The 15548-nt window shown below is 39.0% G+C and overlaps 1 protein-coding gene across 8 annotated transcripts in view; it reads right to left on the minus strand.

Moving 5' to 3' along the window:
• The window catches only part of MAP7 (microtubule associated protein 7), a 104767-nt gene that overhangs the window by 35882 nt on the left and 53337 nt on the right, over positions 1–15548 (minus strand). For 6 of the 8 annotated variants that reach the window (XM_042888755.1, XM_042888750.1, XM_042888731.1 and 3 more), the window contains exons 2-3: positions 13979–14047; positions 9369–9446 (exon numbers count right to left, since the gene is read on the minus strand). In XM_042888755.1, coding sequence (XP_042744689.1) covers positions 9369–9446; positions 13979–14047 — 147 coding nt within the window. The remainder of the gene's footprint in view (positions 1–9368; positions 9447–13978; positions 14048–15548) is intronic. The other 2 variants (XM_042888765.1, XM_042888740.1) reach the window with 1 other exon arrangement.

A 15548-nucleotide genomic window follows, 5' to 3' on the forward strand; every position in this document is an offset into this window, starting at 1 on the left:
CAGGTGAGCAGAGGGGCTACTGGGCAGGAAAGAGGAACACACGCAAAGTGGCAAAGCCTCCCTTTTCCTTTTGCTGTTTATCCACATGTAGCAAGAAAAAGTTCTCTCTGGTCGCTCTCCTTTTTTGTTGTCTGTTGTCTCTTACCATAGCTCTTTTTCTTGTGGTTATAGCCTTTATTAAGGTTCTCAGTCTATCTCTTTTCTCAGTCTACACTTTGCGATCACCTTGGGCAGACGGTTTACCTGAATTGAGACTCAATCTTTCTCAGTCTTTCCAGCCTCTATCTTCTTTGACTTTACAACACTGACCTCAGCAATAGCTTTCTCCTTTGACCACTGCTTCACCTCTCCTCACTGCCAGCTCTGCACTAAGACTGATCTCCTCCTTGCTGCATTAGCAGAAAAATGGATCAGTGTTGCTTTAACCATGCCCAAAACCAGGAATGTTCCAGCACTCCACAAGAATGGCTGACTGAATGAATTAAAAGGTGAACTTCAGAACTGTAATTACAGCTGAAGTTAATGTCAGATTCTCCCAGCTGATGTTTCCCCATTAGCAATGCTCTGAGGGACATACATACAGCAATTTTAGAACTAATCTTCCTTAAAGACTTTTTTTTTTTTTTTTTCTGTCTTATAAACCCTTCTGGCGCTATCAAGTCCTCTGCAGACACCCCAAAATGACTCAGATGCTGATGTCACTGATTCTTAGTTTTTGTGGGGCTTCTGATCATGGAAATATTGGATAAAGTTCTGTCCTAATCATTCAAAGAACAGAATAAACCAGAAGGAATTCACCAACAGAATAAATGCATAATTTTTACTGATGTGACATTGTACCAATGATCATTTTCAAATGGAAGAACATAGATCATGATGTAATTTTTAAAATACTATTTTAAAGCTTACACATTGTTAGCATTAAAAAAATCAACAGACCTAGCCAAAAATGAAACTCAGGCATATTCTAAAACCTAAGATTAATACCACATTTCCTTAAGTGAGAAGTTAAGTGGGATGGCATGTTTACCACCTTTTGTTCTCCATGCCAGAAACTACACCAGCCACATGTCTTTGTTGGGACTGTAATTGCAGAAGAAAAGGCCAGCAACTAAGCAGGATTAGTGTAGATAAAATACACAGATGTAAGTCTTTAAATAAGTTTGCTTGTGGCTCAGGGACTGAGATACTGGTAAGTAAAAAATTCCTTTGCTAGACCACTATTCAAAGCTATCAGAATTAAGACAAATCTAAAATCCCAGTTACTTTCCTTGTATAAAAAGCGTCTTTATTTATTTTCTTTTCAGTTTTTGAGGATGAGGTCTAGTTTAAGAAATGTGCCCAGAGACCAACTAGCATCAACTAAGTTTCATCTACGCTATAAAATGTTCACTTTCCAAAAACAGTGACAAACTCAATTCAAACACATTAAGAAAAGTCTAGGGGCTTTCCCTGCCAATTCTTAAAGCTTGCCTGGAAATCAGTTAGAAAAAAGTTGTCTGGATCCAAAAGCTTGCCAGGAACCATTGGAAGAGTTTAACGGCAAAACAACTAAGTTTTAGTGGTGGGGAACGTTCCTCAACACTGTCTAGTTTGCCAGTGCAGATGTAGTCAATGTGGCCATGTTGGGGGTGAAGGCCCTCTGTAGAAAAAGCATTAACTTGTATTAAGCTTTTCTATTTTGTCCAGGACCTCTACTATGATTTTCATCACAAACAGCACAGACAAGCTGCATACACAGCCAAGAGTGCCAAGCACGGCCAGTCAGCCTGACACATGGATTCAAAGAAAAGAGGGTATTGTGTCAAGCTGGAGCCAAGACAAGCATGACAGCTCCCCTCACTCTGCTTCAAGAACCCCATCTGACAGCTAACACCCTTACCTACCACTGCCCCTCTGCCACTCCCAACTCCCAACTCTCATGGCCCAAGAGCATCACACAGAGATGCAATATTTGCACTTTAAAGGATGTTTAAATGTTTAATGCACAGACAGAGTGCAAGCAGATTATGGGACAGAGTGCAAGCAAAAATAGAGCAGAATGAAAACACGGGTACTGGAAGAACTTTTATAGAATCAAGTAAAGATTATCTTAACAATCTTTTAAAGATATGTGCATATCAACAAATAATAGATTACCACATGGTCAGGAGAATAAAGTAACTGAAGTAATTGCTTTGCAGCCATATTTCTTTTCTGCCCACGTAAGAAAACAAGTCTAGGGGAAAATAAAGCTGAAAGAAAATCTAAAAAATCGATGCAGCTTGTTAGTCATAGAAAATATGAGTCACATATAGAAAAAGCCAAAGCATTAAACTTTTGGAAGTTTAAGGTTGACATCTGAAGACAAACGCATACTCTATAGTAAAGAAATGGAAAAAAAAAAATTAAAAAAACCTCTTTATTCTGAATGGACGCTATTTCAGTCGATTTTTCTATCTCTTCTGTGTGTTTTCCACATTTTCTAATAAAAGTTCCAGAACTGAACAAGAATATACTAAGGTGAATGGAGCATTTATTTAGTAGCCTGTTTATTTTTATTGATTAGGTAGCATAACATGATCTTCAGATAATGCTAGTGCCACTGTACATTTGTGGACAACAAAAACGACAGCAATCTTCTTCTCTATTTTCTTAACTGTCAGTAAAAGGAAAAGAGGTACTCACACACCCTAGTGCAGTAGTAAATAACAGTGCTAAAATACCACTGCCAGACACAAGAAAATCCTCACAGGTGTGGAGCACATTGACCCATTACACCACCCATTACATGTGAAAGCCACATATGCAGTACAGCAAAACTAGAAAAAAATAATCGAGGTAGAGAGAAACCAGAAAAAGCAGAAACAGGAAAAGTCTTAATAAAGAAACAGTAGTTATTAAACTGGTACTCTGTTTGTTACAAACAGAAGGGTGTGAACAAGTTAATTTTCTTGAGAAGACAAATAATGCAACTTCCTTCTGTTCAAGGTACTCATAGTACAAAACAAACTTCCGCAGATCTGTACCATCGCTTTACAGAAGCCAATACTCTGTTTTGGGAAATAATTTCTCTTGATGCACAACAAAGTCTCAACTTCTGCTTACTAGGGTGGCTTTGCTAAACTTGGTAGATCCCCTGAATAAAAAAAGATGTATTAAGTTTAAATCCCACTTCTAATTCTACAGAAATAAAAACACCCTGCCTTCATTTGATTTACTGTTGCATGGCAAATGTCCCAGAATTAACAAAATCCAACTCTACTAATTTCAACAAGACCCACACTTATATAACAATATTATGCAACTTGGTATTTATTTAACATGGATAGCGTTGATGTTTCTTTGCTTTGGTTCACATGACATGACTGACTGATTATTTAGATTCTGCACTGAATAAAAACGAAACTTGCACTCTATTGTAAAAATCACTACTTTACCGTACTAGGACACAAATCTCAAGAGACAGCTCCTAAATCACATTAGCAGACAAATACACAGATGAAAGCACAACACAACTTTCAATTTTCTTGTTAGTTTTAGCTAATTCTTCATGCAAGGACACACAAAGACACACATCACAGGGACATGCAGAACTCTCCCTTTTAGAAATGAAAGTTTACACATCAATTTATTTTTAAAAACCCTACTGTTTTCTCATAGCTGTAATGTCACACAAAATGAAGTGTTTCTCGACAGAAGTAACATCATTCCAGCAACAGATTTGTCAATAGCTAGGAAATCAGGGTTCAGAAAAGCCAAAGGAAAGTATATCTCTGCACTGCAGCAGAGCTGTTGTTACAATACTACAAACAAACTTAAGAGAAAAAAAAAGAAATAATAATAATAATTTAAGATATGGAAGCATCATCTATGACAAATTCATTAAAATGAACAGGTAACCTCCATTTGCTGCGGAGAGTCTAAGCCTATGAATCCCACCAATCTCAAACCCAGAAGCAGGTTTTTAGGAATAAGCAAACATTATGTCATGCTACCTCCTTAACAAAGCCAGAACCAAAGATTTACTCTTCTCCAAAGAAAAATAAACAAGCAAACAAAACAAAACAACAAAACAACTCTAGTAATTCATGCATGGCTAGTGCAAAGTTAGAACACGTTGCTGATGAAGGATGTTAATATTAGTAAAACCTAGATGGCAATAAACCAGAGCTCTCCAAATTAGAAAAAGTATAATTCTAGCTTGAGTTACAATGCAGTTTCATGAAATTAAAAAATATAGAAAACAGGAATAAAGACTTTGTTTTCTCAAAATACCACTTAAAATAGTACTGTTAAAATTTCTATTTTATCCCAGGCAATGTGACTGGTGGCAGTTGCATTTAAGACTTTGGCAGTAAGGGATTAGGAGGGTTCTAAACAGTGTTTGTGTAATGTGTCCCATTGTGAAATGATACTTTTGCATGTCCAACTACACAGTACTTTTTGCAATCTTTTAAAGGTCACTATGAACTGAGAAAAGAGAGTCACACTGACACAAGAATGAAAAAGAACGACATCTGAAGAGTGCTGTACTGCAGAGTTAAGAGATTTCTTCTTTCTATGAATGTATTTTAGGACACACACACAAAAAAACACCAAATAATCCACCTATTTCCAGGTTGTTGTATATGCCTTCAAAAAGGTTTCAAGCCACAATCCATTAGATTTTGACTGGATATAAGGATAAAAATTTTTACAGTAAGAGTGGTGAGGGACAAGTTACTCAGCAAGACAGTGGATACTGTGTCCCTGGAGACATTCAAGGTCAGGCCGAACAGAGCTCTGAGCAACCTGATCTATCTGTAGGTGTCCCTGTTCATTGCACGGGAGTTGGACCAGATGGTCTTTTAAGATCCATTCAAACTCAAATGATTCCATGAAATAGAGGAAGGTGAGTTTCTAAAGGCCATTCCCATATTGACAAGCCCAGCATTAAAAAAAAAAAAAACACCACCAAATCAAAACAGCAACACACAAGTCCCTGACAGGCAATAATCATTACCTACATCATTTGGGCTGATTCTGTGTGGTTATGCATGTATATACTACACGAGATCAGCTTTCCTCCCCCTATGTTGCTGATCAGTTTGAAGAGACTGAATAAAACACATTTTACTTGAATTTCCCACTGACTGCAACATCAAATATTTGATTTTAACATGATAATGTTCCCCCAGTCACATAGCTACTGCTTTGCAACTCAAGGGCAGCAGTCCCTTTTCCTTTTATCAGTTTATGACTTAAATTTTCAGTGCACCAGAGAGTGGGAGTGGGCATACTTTTAATTCTACCAAGTAACGGCTTGCTTAAACTTCAATTATGCTGCTGACAAGCAGTCTAGTCCCAATATCTGAAGTTCCAAGTAAGCTTTCTCTAGTTGTACTAATCAACCATAATGAGGGGACCGAGTGTGCCCTCAGTAAGTTTGCAGATGACACAAGTTGGGAGGAAATGTTGATCTGCTTGGGGGTAGGATGGCCCTACAGAGAGATCAGGACAGGCTGGACAGCTGGGCTGAGGCCAACAGGATGAAGTTCAATAAGACTAAGTGTTGGGTCCTGCATTTTGGCCACAACAACCCCTGGCAACACTACAGGCTTGGCTCATAGCACCTGGAAAACTGTAGAAGAAGCAGATGCGAGGGTGTTGGTCAACACTTGGCTGAACATGAGCCAGCAATGTGCCCAAATGGCCAAGAAGGTCAATGGCATCCTGGCTTCAGTGCTGCCAGAAGGAGTAGGGAGGCTCTGTACTCAGCCCTGATGAGACCGCTCCTCAAGTACTGTGTTCAGTTTTGGGAACTCACTACCAGAAAGACATTGAGGCCCTGGAGCATGTCCAGAGAAGGGCAACACAGCTGGTGAGGGGTCTGGAGCAGAAGTCTTATGAGGGAGCAGCTGAGGGAACTGAGATTGTTTATTCTGGAGAAGAGAAGACTCAGGGGAAACCTAATCATTTTCTGTAATTACCTGAAGGGAGGGTGTGGTGAGGTGGGGGTTGGCCTCTACTCCCATGTAGCTAGTGATAGGATTAGAGGGAATGGTCTCAAGTTGTGCCACGGTGATCGGGGAGATTCAAGTTAGACATTAGGAAAAACTTCTTTGAAAGAGTGGTCAGGCACTGAACAGCCTATCCAGGGAGGTGGTGGTGTCCCTGTCCCTGGAGGTATTGAAGAAATATGTAGGTGCTGTACTGAGGGACATGGCTTAGTGGGAAATACTGCTGACAGATGAGTGGTTGGACTGAGTGATCTTGGAGGCCCTTTCCAACCTTGGTGATTCTATGATTCTATGAAACAGGATCTAACACATATTCAACACCAACTAAGCTTAAGGTAACAGGTCTGGGGAAAGGTCTCAGCACCTAGTTATTTCTGAGACCACTGCCAGAAAGAAAAATCCAATAGCAGTTCTTCTGAGAGCCTGGTCCTGCACACACTAGCATACATTAACAGAGAAAGTAGATGTTTTAAGGTATAGCCAGAGTTTCACTGGAGCATTAAATAACTCTTCATCTTCTTTTTTTACTGTGTGGCTTTCCTAGAGTTGCTTCTAGCTCACATCAGATGCACTGCTAAGGAAAGAATGCAAGGAGCAGTCAAGACCCAAGTTGCTATGTGAACTCATGAGTGTTATTACTTGAAAGTCTGACTAAGAACATAATATCTTGACAAGTAACTGTTCTATATATATTTGCCTGCAACACCATTAAGTCAGTGCACTAAGTGGTGTGACTAATTTATGTCCCTGTTTATTTTTCTTATATAGCATAGGAAATTATGCTGCAAAATAGTCTGAGTTGGTTAATACAGCATGATAGGCAGGTAATAATAATGAAAAGCAATTTGCACCTTGAACAAGCTTTGAGATAATGGAGCCCATTCCCCAGGACCCAAAAACCTCTCTGACCCAGAGAAAGCTGACTTCAGATCTATGAGAATTTTGCTCTCACTAAGGAAGTACAGATGCAGGTTGGGTGGAGAAGGGCTTGAGCGCAGCCCTGAGGAGGATCTGGGTGTGTTGGTTGATGAAAGACTCTATGTGCCAGCAGTGTGCACTTGCAGCCTAGAAGGCCAACTGCATCCTGAGTTGCATCAAGAGACACATGACCAGTAGATCAAGGGAGGTGATTCTGCCCCTCTACTCTGCTCTCATGAGTCCCCACCTGGAGTATTATGTATAGTTCTGGGGACCTCAACACAAGGGCATTGAGCTGTTGGAGGGGGTACAGAAGAGGGCCACAAAGATGATCAGGGGGCTGGAGCACCTCCCCTATGCAGAAGTTGAGAGATCTGGGGCTTTTCAGCCTGCAGAAGGGAAGGCTCTGAAGAGATAGTATAGCAGCCTTCCAGTACCAGAAGGGAGCCTACAGGAAAGCTGGAGAGGGACTTTTTATAAGGGCAATTAGCGACAGGACAATGGGAAATCATTTTAAACTGGAAGACAGCAGATTTAGCCTAGATACTAGGAATAAATTCTTTACTGTGAAGGTGGTAAGATACTGGAACAGGTTACCCTGTGAAGTTGTTGATGTCCCCTCCCTGGAAGCATTCAAGGCCAGGCTGGATGGTTTAAAGGGAGGTATTCCAGCCTATAGTAGCGGGTTGGAACTAGATAATCTCAAAGGGCCCTTCCAACCCAAACCATTCTATGGTTCTATGAGTATCTCACAGTATCTCACTGTATTAAAGGAGCACTGAAGTTGACAACAATACTCATCTGAAACAGCAGCCAGGCCTTCCAATTTCTGATGCTCAGGTTCTTTCTGACTTCTAGTGCTCCCAGTTATCATCCAGTAGCGTGTGCAAAACAAAACACACTTACATTCTCCGCTTCTGCAATTGCACTAGTAAAGCATGCAACACAGCACTGCTATCAAGTAACCCAGCAACAACAGAACCCTGCTTGGAGCTGAAACCTTGGCTCATCTGATGCAATTCCTGCTGTTCATGCAGAAGCACACACTTGCTGATTAAATTCTGTGTATTTTCCTGATCATACACAGGATGCCAAAAAGGAAGATCAGGTGTATAATAAATACTGAATATTTATCTCCTGGGCTGCTTCTGGCTAAGAAGTTTTCTCTTAAATATCTTTAACTCACAAACGTAATGAGAAATGAAGGTGTGTAGTGGTATTTAAGACCTAAATGCTTTGAGGAGAGCAGAAGAAGTGTTCAAATTGTGGGGAAAACAAACAAAAAAAATTCCAGACTCAATTCCATTGTGAGCATATGTTGAAACACTGCATATAAACTGTTACATGCAAAGCTAAAAGAATACTGTCTTTATAAACCTAAATTTGTTTGCCTGTACTGAAGGCTTCACTTTTCAGCTTTATCAACCAAAACTCTCCAGGAATGAGTAACTTTTTCTTGAATAAAAAAGAAAAAACAAACAAAAACCCCACAAAAATTAATAACCAATATTTTATGCACAGGTAGGTTCTCTGTTTGTGTACATCTCAGTTAAAAAAAAAAATCTAGCCATTTTCAATTGTGATATGCAAACCCACTTGAGGAAAAATGGAAAAATATTTTGAACAAATCAAAACAAGATAAGCTTCTTTCACTGTATTTTCAAGCATAATTAGCAGTCCTATTAAAGTGGGTGCAAAATGGACAGTAAACCACATTTTTGGCAAAGTCTAAGTACTTGAAGCTATAAACAAGACCATCTGAATTCTATCATACCTATAAAGTCTCTCTACCAGCACACCATATCAGTGTAATACCTTTGAGGCTTCCAGGAAGGGGCTGTGGATTGAGATTTTTCTCTCATTAAGCTCATGCTTCTCAGCCTCTCTGGCATCACCTTCACCAAAAAGGAACATCTAGCTTTGAACCTCTAATCTGACTCCCAGAGTTATCCTATATGTTATTGTGGGTTTTTTTTGTTTTTTTTTTTTGGTTCTGCTTTCCTGGGATTGTGATGAGGAACAAGCCATCTAGCCGAAGGACAAGGACATCTGCTTAGCTTCAGTCATTCCCAAGCAGACCAAGAGAGGTCAGCTACTGGCACTGCCCCTCTTTACTGCCTGTGGAGAAGGAAGCCAGAAGCACCATAGGACTGGAAGGTCACAGCAAGCTGGAGTAGCATGTAGTAGGTCAAAACATCTTTAGGATTTGATATCTGGTAGGCATAACAATTTGGTTTTTACTAATTTGATAATCCTCTCGCTACCACACTCCGTACCTGGCCCATCACTAGCTACTTCTTAAGCAACCTTCACCTAAGAATTCATTTCAGTAGTGTTACACACGCTCATAGACAGGTGACATTGTATACGATACTGAGCAATATTTGACACATATTCAAGGTTTTACTTCACAAAAAAAAAAAGAAAAATACCTGAGTTTATTAAGAAAAGATATAGAATAGGGCTTACCTAGTTGTTTTTCTCGTTCTTCTCTCCTTTCTCTAGCAAGCCGTTGCCTGTCATCAACCTTCAGTATTGGTGGGTGGTCTGCAAATGGAACGGGGGAAATATTAATCATATAGTACGAAACCAAATAGCAACAAAAGAAAGCTCCTAGGGGAATAACCACCAAACAATCAAAAAAAAAAAAAAATCAAGCCACTTCTATTTCACAAGGTTGAAGAAGCTCAGTACATATGCACAGCAGGTTGGATCAAACACTACAGCAGTCCCGGCTGAACTTCTGAAGAGTAACAATCAAGGTGGCATGATATTGATCTCCTACTGATACTGCGTGCGTGTGTTAAAAGCTATGACAGACACATTAAGATAGTGCATCACATACATGGAATGATACAATAACAGTAAAGAAAGAGACAATTTCCTCAGCTATCTTTTGAAATGTTGAGTTAGTCACAGAATTTTTTTTTAAATACCTGCTACTGGATCACAGTGATAAGATCAAAGATAACATGAAAAAATCTGTGTCAGAGCTTAGGCTTAACTAAAAATTCACGTTTGATTGGAAAAATACTACTTGGTGAGTGCAACAAAATGAGTTATCTGGAAAACAACAAAATGCTAAATAGCTAACATCACACTTCCAGTCTCAGCAGTGGAGCCAAAGACCAAATGGGAACAAAATCTTAGTTACTGATTCATCCCAGCATGCTGCCAAAACTAATTTCCTACTCATCTTCAGCCTATTTTGTAAACTTGGAAAGCTGTTGATTTTATGTTTTTTCACTAACACTGAGAAAGTCTGCTTTGAACAAAAAATAAGCAACCAAAACAACCACACAAAAACCAGAAAAGTTTTCAGGGTATAATGAAATGGCTTGATTTATTCTTATACTGATGGGAATTCAATTCTTTTAATATTTCATTTTGAAGTGAACAACTATGTAGAACTTCCAATCACTCTAGAAACATACAAAATACACACATATATAACTATATATATGTATAAGAATATATATATAACTATATATAAACTAATATATATAAACTAATATGCTTTTCTTTATTCAATGTGAATACCAATAAGCAATCTGTACAAACATGCCAAGTCCATCTATTTGTGTGTATAGGCTGCATAAGAAAGAAAAAAGTTGCTGGCAAAACTACGTCAAAAATGAGGTTTGAAAAGAAAAAAATGAGGTTTGAAAAGAAAAAAGTATTCGTACAATAAATCGCTGAAGTGAGGATGTGTTAGCCTGATTTTTATGCAGCCATTTGAATTAGACAGAAGTCAGTACTGTGCATTTCATACTCCAAAAGAATTTTCAGCATCAGGATGACAGGACTTCCTGCATGGAAGAATCCACAGATAGCTAGCTCAGTTTAGTTGGTGAAAACAACCAACTCAATGATGGTGAGAGAATATAGCATCTTCTAATGTGTTGGCTTCAATGCAAAGAGCAGCAGGGAAAAATCCCAATGCACAGTTTTTAGGAAGACAAACACTTAAACATTAAAGCCCTAACGAAAGGTACAAAAGATGAAAAAGTCACCAACAAAGTGAAAGACAATCCATCACCCAGTTACAGATCGAACCTTTAACTCTGGTTAAACAGCACACAGTGCTGCCATTTATGTAACTACTGCTAACCATGCCAGCACATAGATTTGTCCAACGTACAGTGCAAAGTCACACTTGGTTGATATTAAGAAGTGCACTGGCTTGCATGCTGCCTCTTCAGCATGCAGATGCAGGTGAAAAGGGTAATAATATTCCTTCTCTCTTGTGGCTGGCACACAGAAGACACAGAACACGAACTTCTGCAGCGTCAGTAATTAGTGTTAGTGGAATAGTGCACCACCAATATGAATTTTCCTGGAAAACAAGGATTCCTTTGAAGAGTTGTCAGTGTAACTTCAAGTTGTCAGAGAATGATGAGCCACTAGGGAATAACGTAAAACCCCGTTCTTTCAAAATGTACCATCTTCCTTTTTTTCCTACTTTCTTAGAGACTTCCCTATCAAGGGAGAAGAAGCGAGTCTTCAAAGAGACAGAAGGTTATGAGGACAGGCAAACTGAAAAGGTCTCCTGTAAGAATTCCTAATTATAAGCAATAGGAGGAATAAAATAAATTTTTAAAACTGCCCTCTGACATTCTGTTTGAAGACATCCAATTATTTTCCTGTATCACACACCTGATGGTGCTCACACACACAGCCTCTCCCAGCACCCCAAGGATGTTAGAACAATCGTGAAGAATTCACATTAAGCTAAAGGTTATGCAGAATATAAGCATGTATGTATTCAACAACAAGCTGTTTTTTTTTTGTTTTTCATTTTTCTTTAATATATATATATTTGGGTACACAAAGGAGAAAATTAATATTGGCACAAAGATGTCCAAAGCCTTAGGACTTTGGACGCTTCAGGAGGACCAACGTGCTGCTGTAACAAGGCGCAGTCTGGGTATGATGCGATGCATGTGAACTCATGCTCAGAAGTCTGTTTCACTACAGCTAAATAGCTTTGTAATAAGCAGAGCTGTAAGATAGAATATAAAAAAGATTAACATTATGCCCAAGAGAGATGTTTAGAGATTAAGTAAGCCACAGTTCTAGTAAGAGGAAATGAATTTTTTACCTATTGCTGGAAACTAAACACCAAAACTATATGTCCAAATGGCGGAATGGTGTTTTTCATGAACTCATGGCATCTACTGTGAGTTTTTATCATTCTGCTTAAGGAGCTTAGAAGTTACTAGCATTGCGGTGGGGGCTTGGTTTTTTTTCTCTTCTCTCAGAAATTTAGTAATGAAACAGACTTTGTTGGTCCTTAATCATGATAAGAAAAGGAAAATGCAAACTTTTCAAAGCTTCTATGTAAGGAATACTGAACTCCTAAGCACAGTTGGCATTTGTAGCAATCAGTAACCTAGAAAAAATTCCCAACCTAGTTGGCATATGTAATTATTACATATGGCAGTTTCTACAGCTCTGGCAACTGTCAGCAGCTCTCAGTGGGACTTGAGAAGTACCTCAGCCTCCTACCATTCTTCACATCCACCTCCAATTCTCTCAGTCTCCTGTCACAAATGGCCACTTTCTTTCTGTCCCTGATTCCTAGGGTTGCAATTTCTTGTGCTAATGAAACTAAAAGGGTCAGAGTGGAAAACCACAGCCATTTTGTATGCTAATTCGCAGGGGAGCTTCTGGGAGAAATATGTAAGCCACTACATCCTTTAAAAAGATTTGTGCTTGGATCTCAAAAATTATTCCCCCTGCCTAGATCCCTGCACACTCCCACGCACAGATTCAGAGCTGCCGATGTTACTCTTGGTCTCCAAATATTTGTTCAGCCTGCAGACACCTTCCAGATAATAACTTTGTAATGACAGCTTTCACTCCTGCTGCAGACAGTCTCCATTTTTTAACCAAAACAATGTTTGACACAAAATTTGTATGCAGCCTCAGGAAAAATACAGCTCAGGAATCCTCAGTTCAGCACAGAGGCTCTCATCAGTTGAGTGCAGAGCTGAACATTCCTTTTAAGGATTCTGTATTCCCTTCTACACTGCAGCACAGACGGAGGGAGCACGGGAGCAGCCAGGACACCTTCCTGAGACTTGAAGGACTGAGATTAAACTACTGCAGGACAAAGTATATACTGAATACCATTCAATTCTTTTTTTTTTTTTTTTTTTTTTTTTGTCTTAAAAGTGGGTCATGTTATCACTATTCCCTTCCCTACCCTTCATTCCACTGCCCAACTGGGAGCCACCAGGAATGCTGATCCATGTGCTGCATCCAGTTCTGTTCAGCTCTGTCAGACAGCCCTTGGACTGCTTCCCCCAGGGATGGAGCCCAAAGGCATCCAGCTGAGGCACAGTGAAGCCTCTGCACAAAGCAGCCACTGAGCTGCCAGACTGCTCAGAAGCTGAAACTGGACTGCTTACCATGCACTGAGCCTGCAGCAACACAACACCTGCATGTTCTCAGCATTATTAATGGAACATTTTAAGCTTGGGTGCCTGAGTTCTAGTACAGGAAGAATTTAAATTTCTGAGTGATCTTTTGGATCTTGGTCTAAGCACATGAGTGCAACAGACTTGTGGCATTAAGGATTACATTAAGCATTTTTGTACAGAAACTGTTACCATGCAAGTGCAGCATTAGTGAATAGTTAATGAAATCCACACAGTATACCAATTGGGCAGAGTCAAGTAATGGCACGCATCTGCTTACTGCACAGGGTATATTACAAAATATGTCTTACAGCACAGTAAGTGAAGAAACTTCTAAACAGAAGCATGTTGATATAAAGCTACAAATCCCTGTCTACAGCAGAAAATACAAGCACGAATGCAAGTACAGGGACTTCTGTAACCTTATCTCACTTTGGAACCCTCATTTCTAAACTGCACTAAAACAGATGAAGATTTCATTAGTTTTGCTTTGTTGTGAGCAGAGACTCCAGCCTAACAAAATACAGTCACTGATACGAGTTTAGTAAGAAAGGTTTAGGAAAATGAAACGTCTTAAAAATTCATAGGAAGACATGCATTTTTAATGTACCATTAAGACAAACAGCTTTACAATGTGAAACATGAAGAATGGTATACCTGGTTTAGTTCCGGTATTGCTTTGTCCTGAAGTGACTTTCTTGTCTTGTACTTTAGAACCTTCAGCTGCTAAAATAAGGGGGGGGGGGGGGGAGAAAAGAAAAAAGAAAAAAAAGAAAAAATATGTTATTAACCACATTGCTAGACAACAGCTCTCATCTTCTTTTCTCAGGGATGCTTTGGAAATCACTACTTCCAAAGAACAGCAGCCTTTTTAGTTTTTATTATAAACATCTCCCTTTGAAGAAGTTGGATTAAGCAGACTGATAAAAAGAAGTCAGAACAACAGAATCAAACCACAAAACTTGGGAGAACCAAACATCTTGCAACGCAGCAGCACAAAAACAGCTGTGAAAGGTGACTTGTATATCTGAGGTTTCTAAAGGTGTGGTACTGAGATTCTGGTAAAAGCTTCACAGACTTCACAAATTACAGACGCACCCATTATCCAGAATTGAAAAGAGGACAATTTATGTCTCAAATGAAATCTCACAGAGAAAAGATTTCTATTATTTTTAATAGACTTTTGATCAGGCCCTAGAAAGAGATCATTCTGGGGCTCTGAATGCTCTTTCAGTGATCCTTTGTAGCGGAAAACAAAAAGATTCATTATAATACTTCAAATTGCAACCGTATCCTTGGCTCAGCATCTAGTTAATTAATAGCCAAGGCAGGAAATTAGGTGCCATGATTTTCTCAGTTCACAATTCATCTTCATCTCCAGGAGTTAAACTACAGAACACTGTAATCTGGGATGAATGTAAAGACAGGTTGTAATAATGCTAAAAACCCTCCACGAAGATCTTGGAAATACTTGAAAGCAAGGACAAAAAGAAAGTTGTATTGACATAGACTAGGGGAGATGAAAAAAAAAAAAAAAAAAAAAAAAGTAAATTTAAATGAAAATTTCACTAGAAATGTGCTGGACAAAACTGCCTTAAAAACAGAACAAGCCTTCCTGTATTAGCTTCACTCTAGAAAATAATAATTTTTTTTTTTCCAGCAGGCTCCAAGCAATTTCCTCCACATTCCAGCCTTTGCATCTCAGTATGTTAATTAACAACATGACCCTAGAAACTCTTTGTTTCTCTTTTATCTCCTTCTACAGGAATAATTCAGGACGAACATGAACGATAAAAGACAGCATGAGGAACATGCTTCAGCACTTACTCTGTCTTTCTTGGAGGGCAGGCAGGGGAGGGAAATAGTAGAGGCTTTGATCAAATGTTCATTGATCAAAAGTAATATTTTGTTGATAACAGCATAATCACATCAAAAATCACATCATCTTACCAAATCACATGTGCCAATTTAAAAATTGTAAGAAAAAAGACATTTGATATTGAAAGGAATAACTATATTAAGTTTCCTCTGATCAACAGAAGAAACTACAGATGGACCTAACAAATATGAATTTCAAGTCAGAATGAAAATTGACCTAATGTGATTAATGTAATTGCCACTTTAAAGACCTCATACAAAGAATTCATTCTACCCGTAAGTGTCCTGATTTTTGGGAGATTATCTGAGCGCAGCCAACACTTGCACTTTCAAACTTCCTAAGATCTGC

The sequence above is a fragment of the Lagopus leucura genome, unplaced genomic scaffold, assembly GCF_019238085.1.
Source record: "Lagopus leucura isolate 7727_CA_CO unplaced genomic scaffold, USGS_WTPT01 Super-Scaffold_73, whole genome shotgun sequence".
NCBI lineage: Eukaryota > Metazoa > Chordata > Aves > Galliformes > Phasianidae > Lagopus > Lagopus leucura.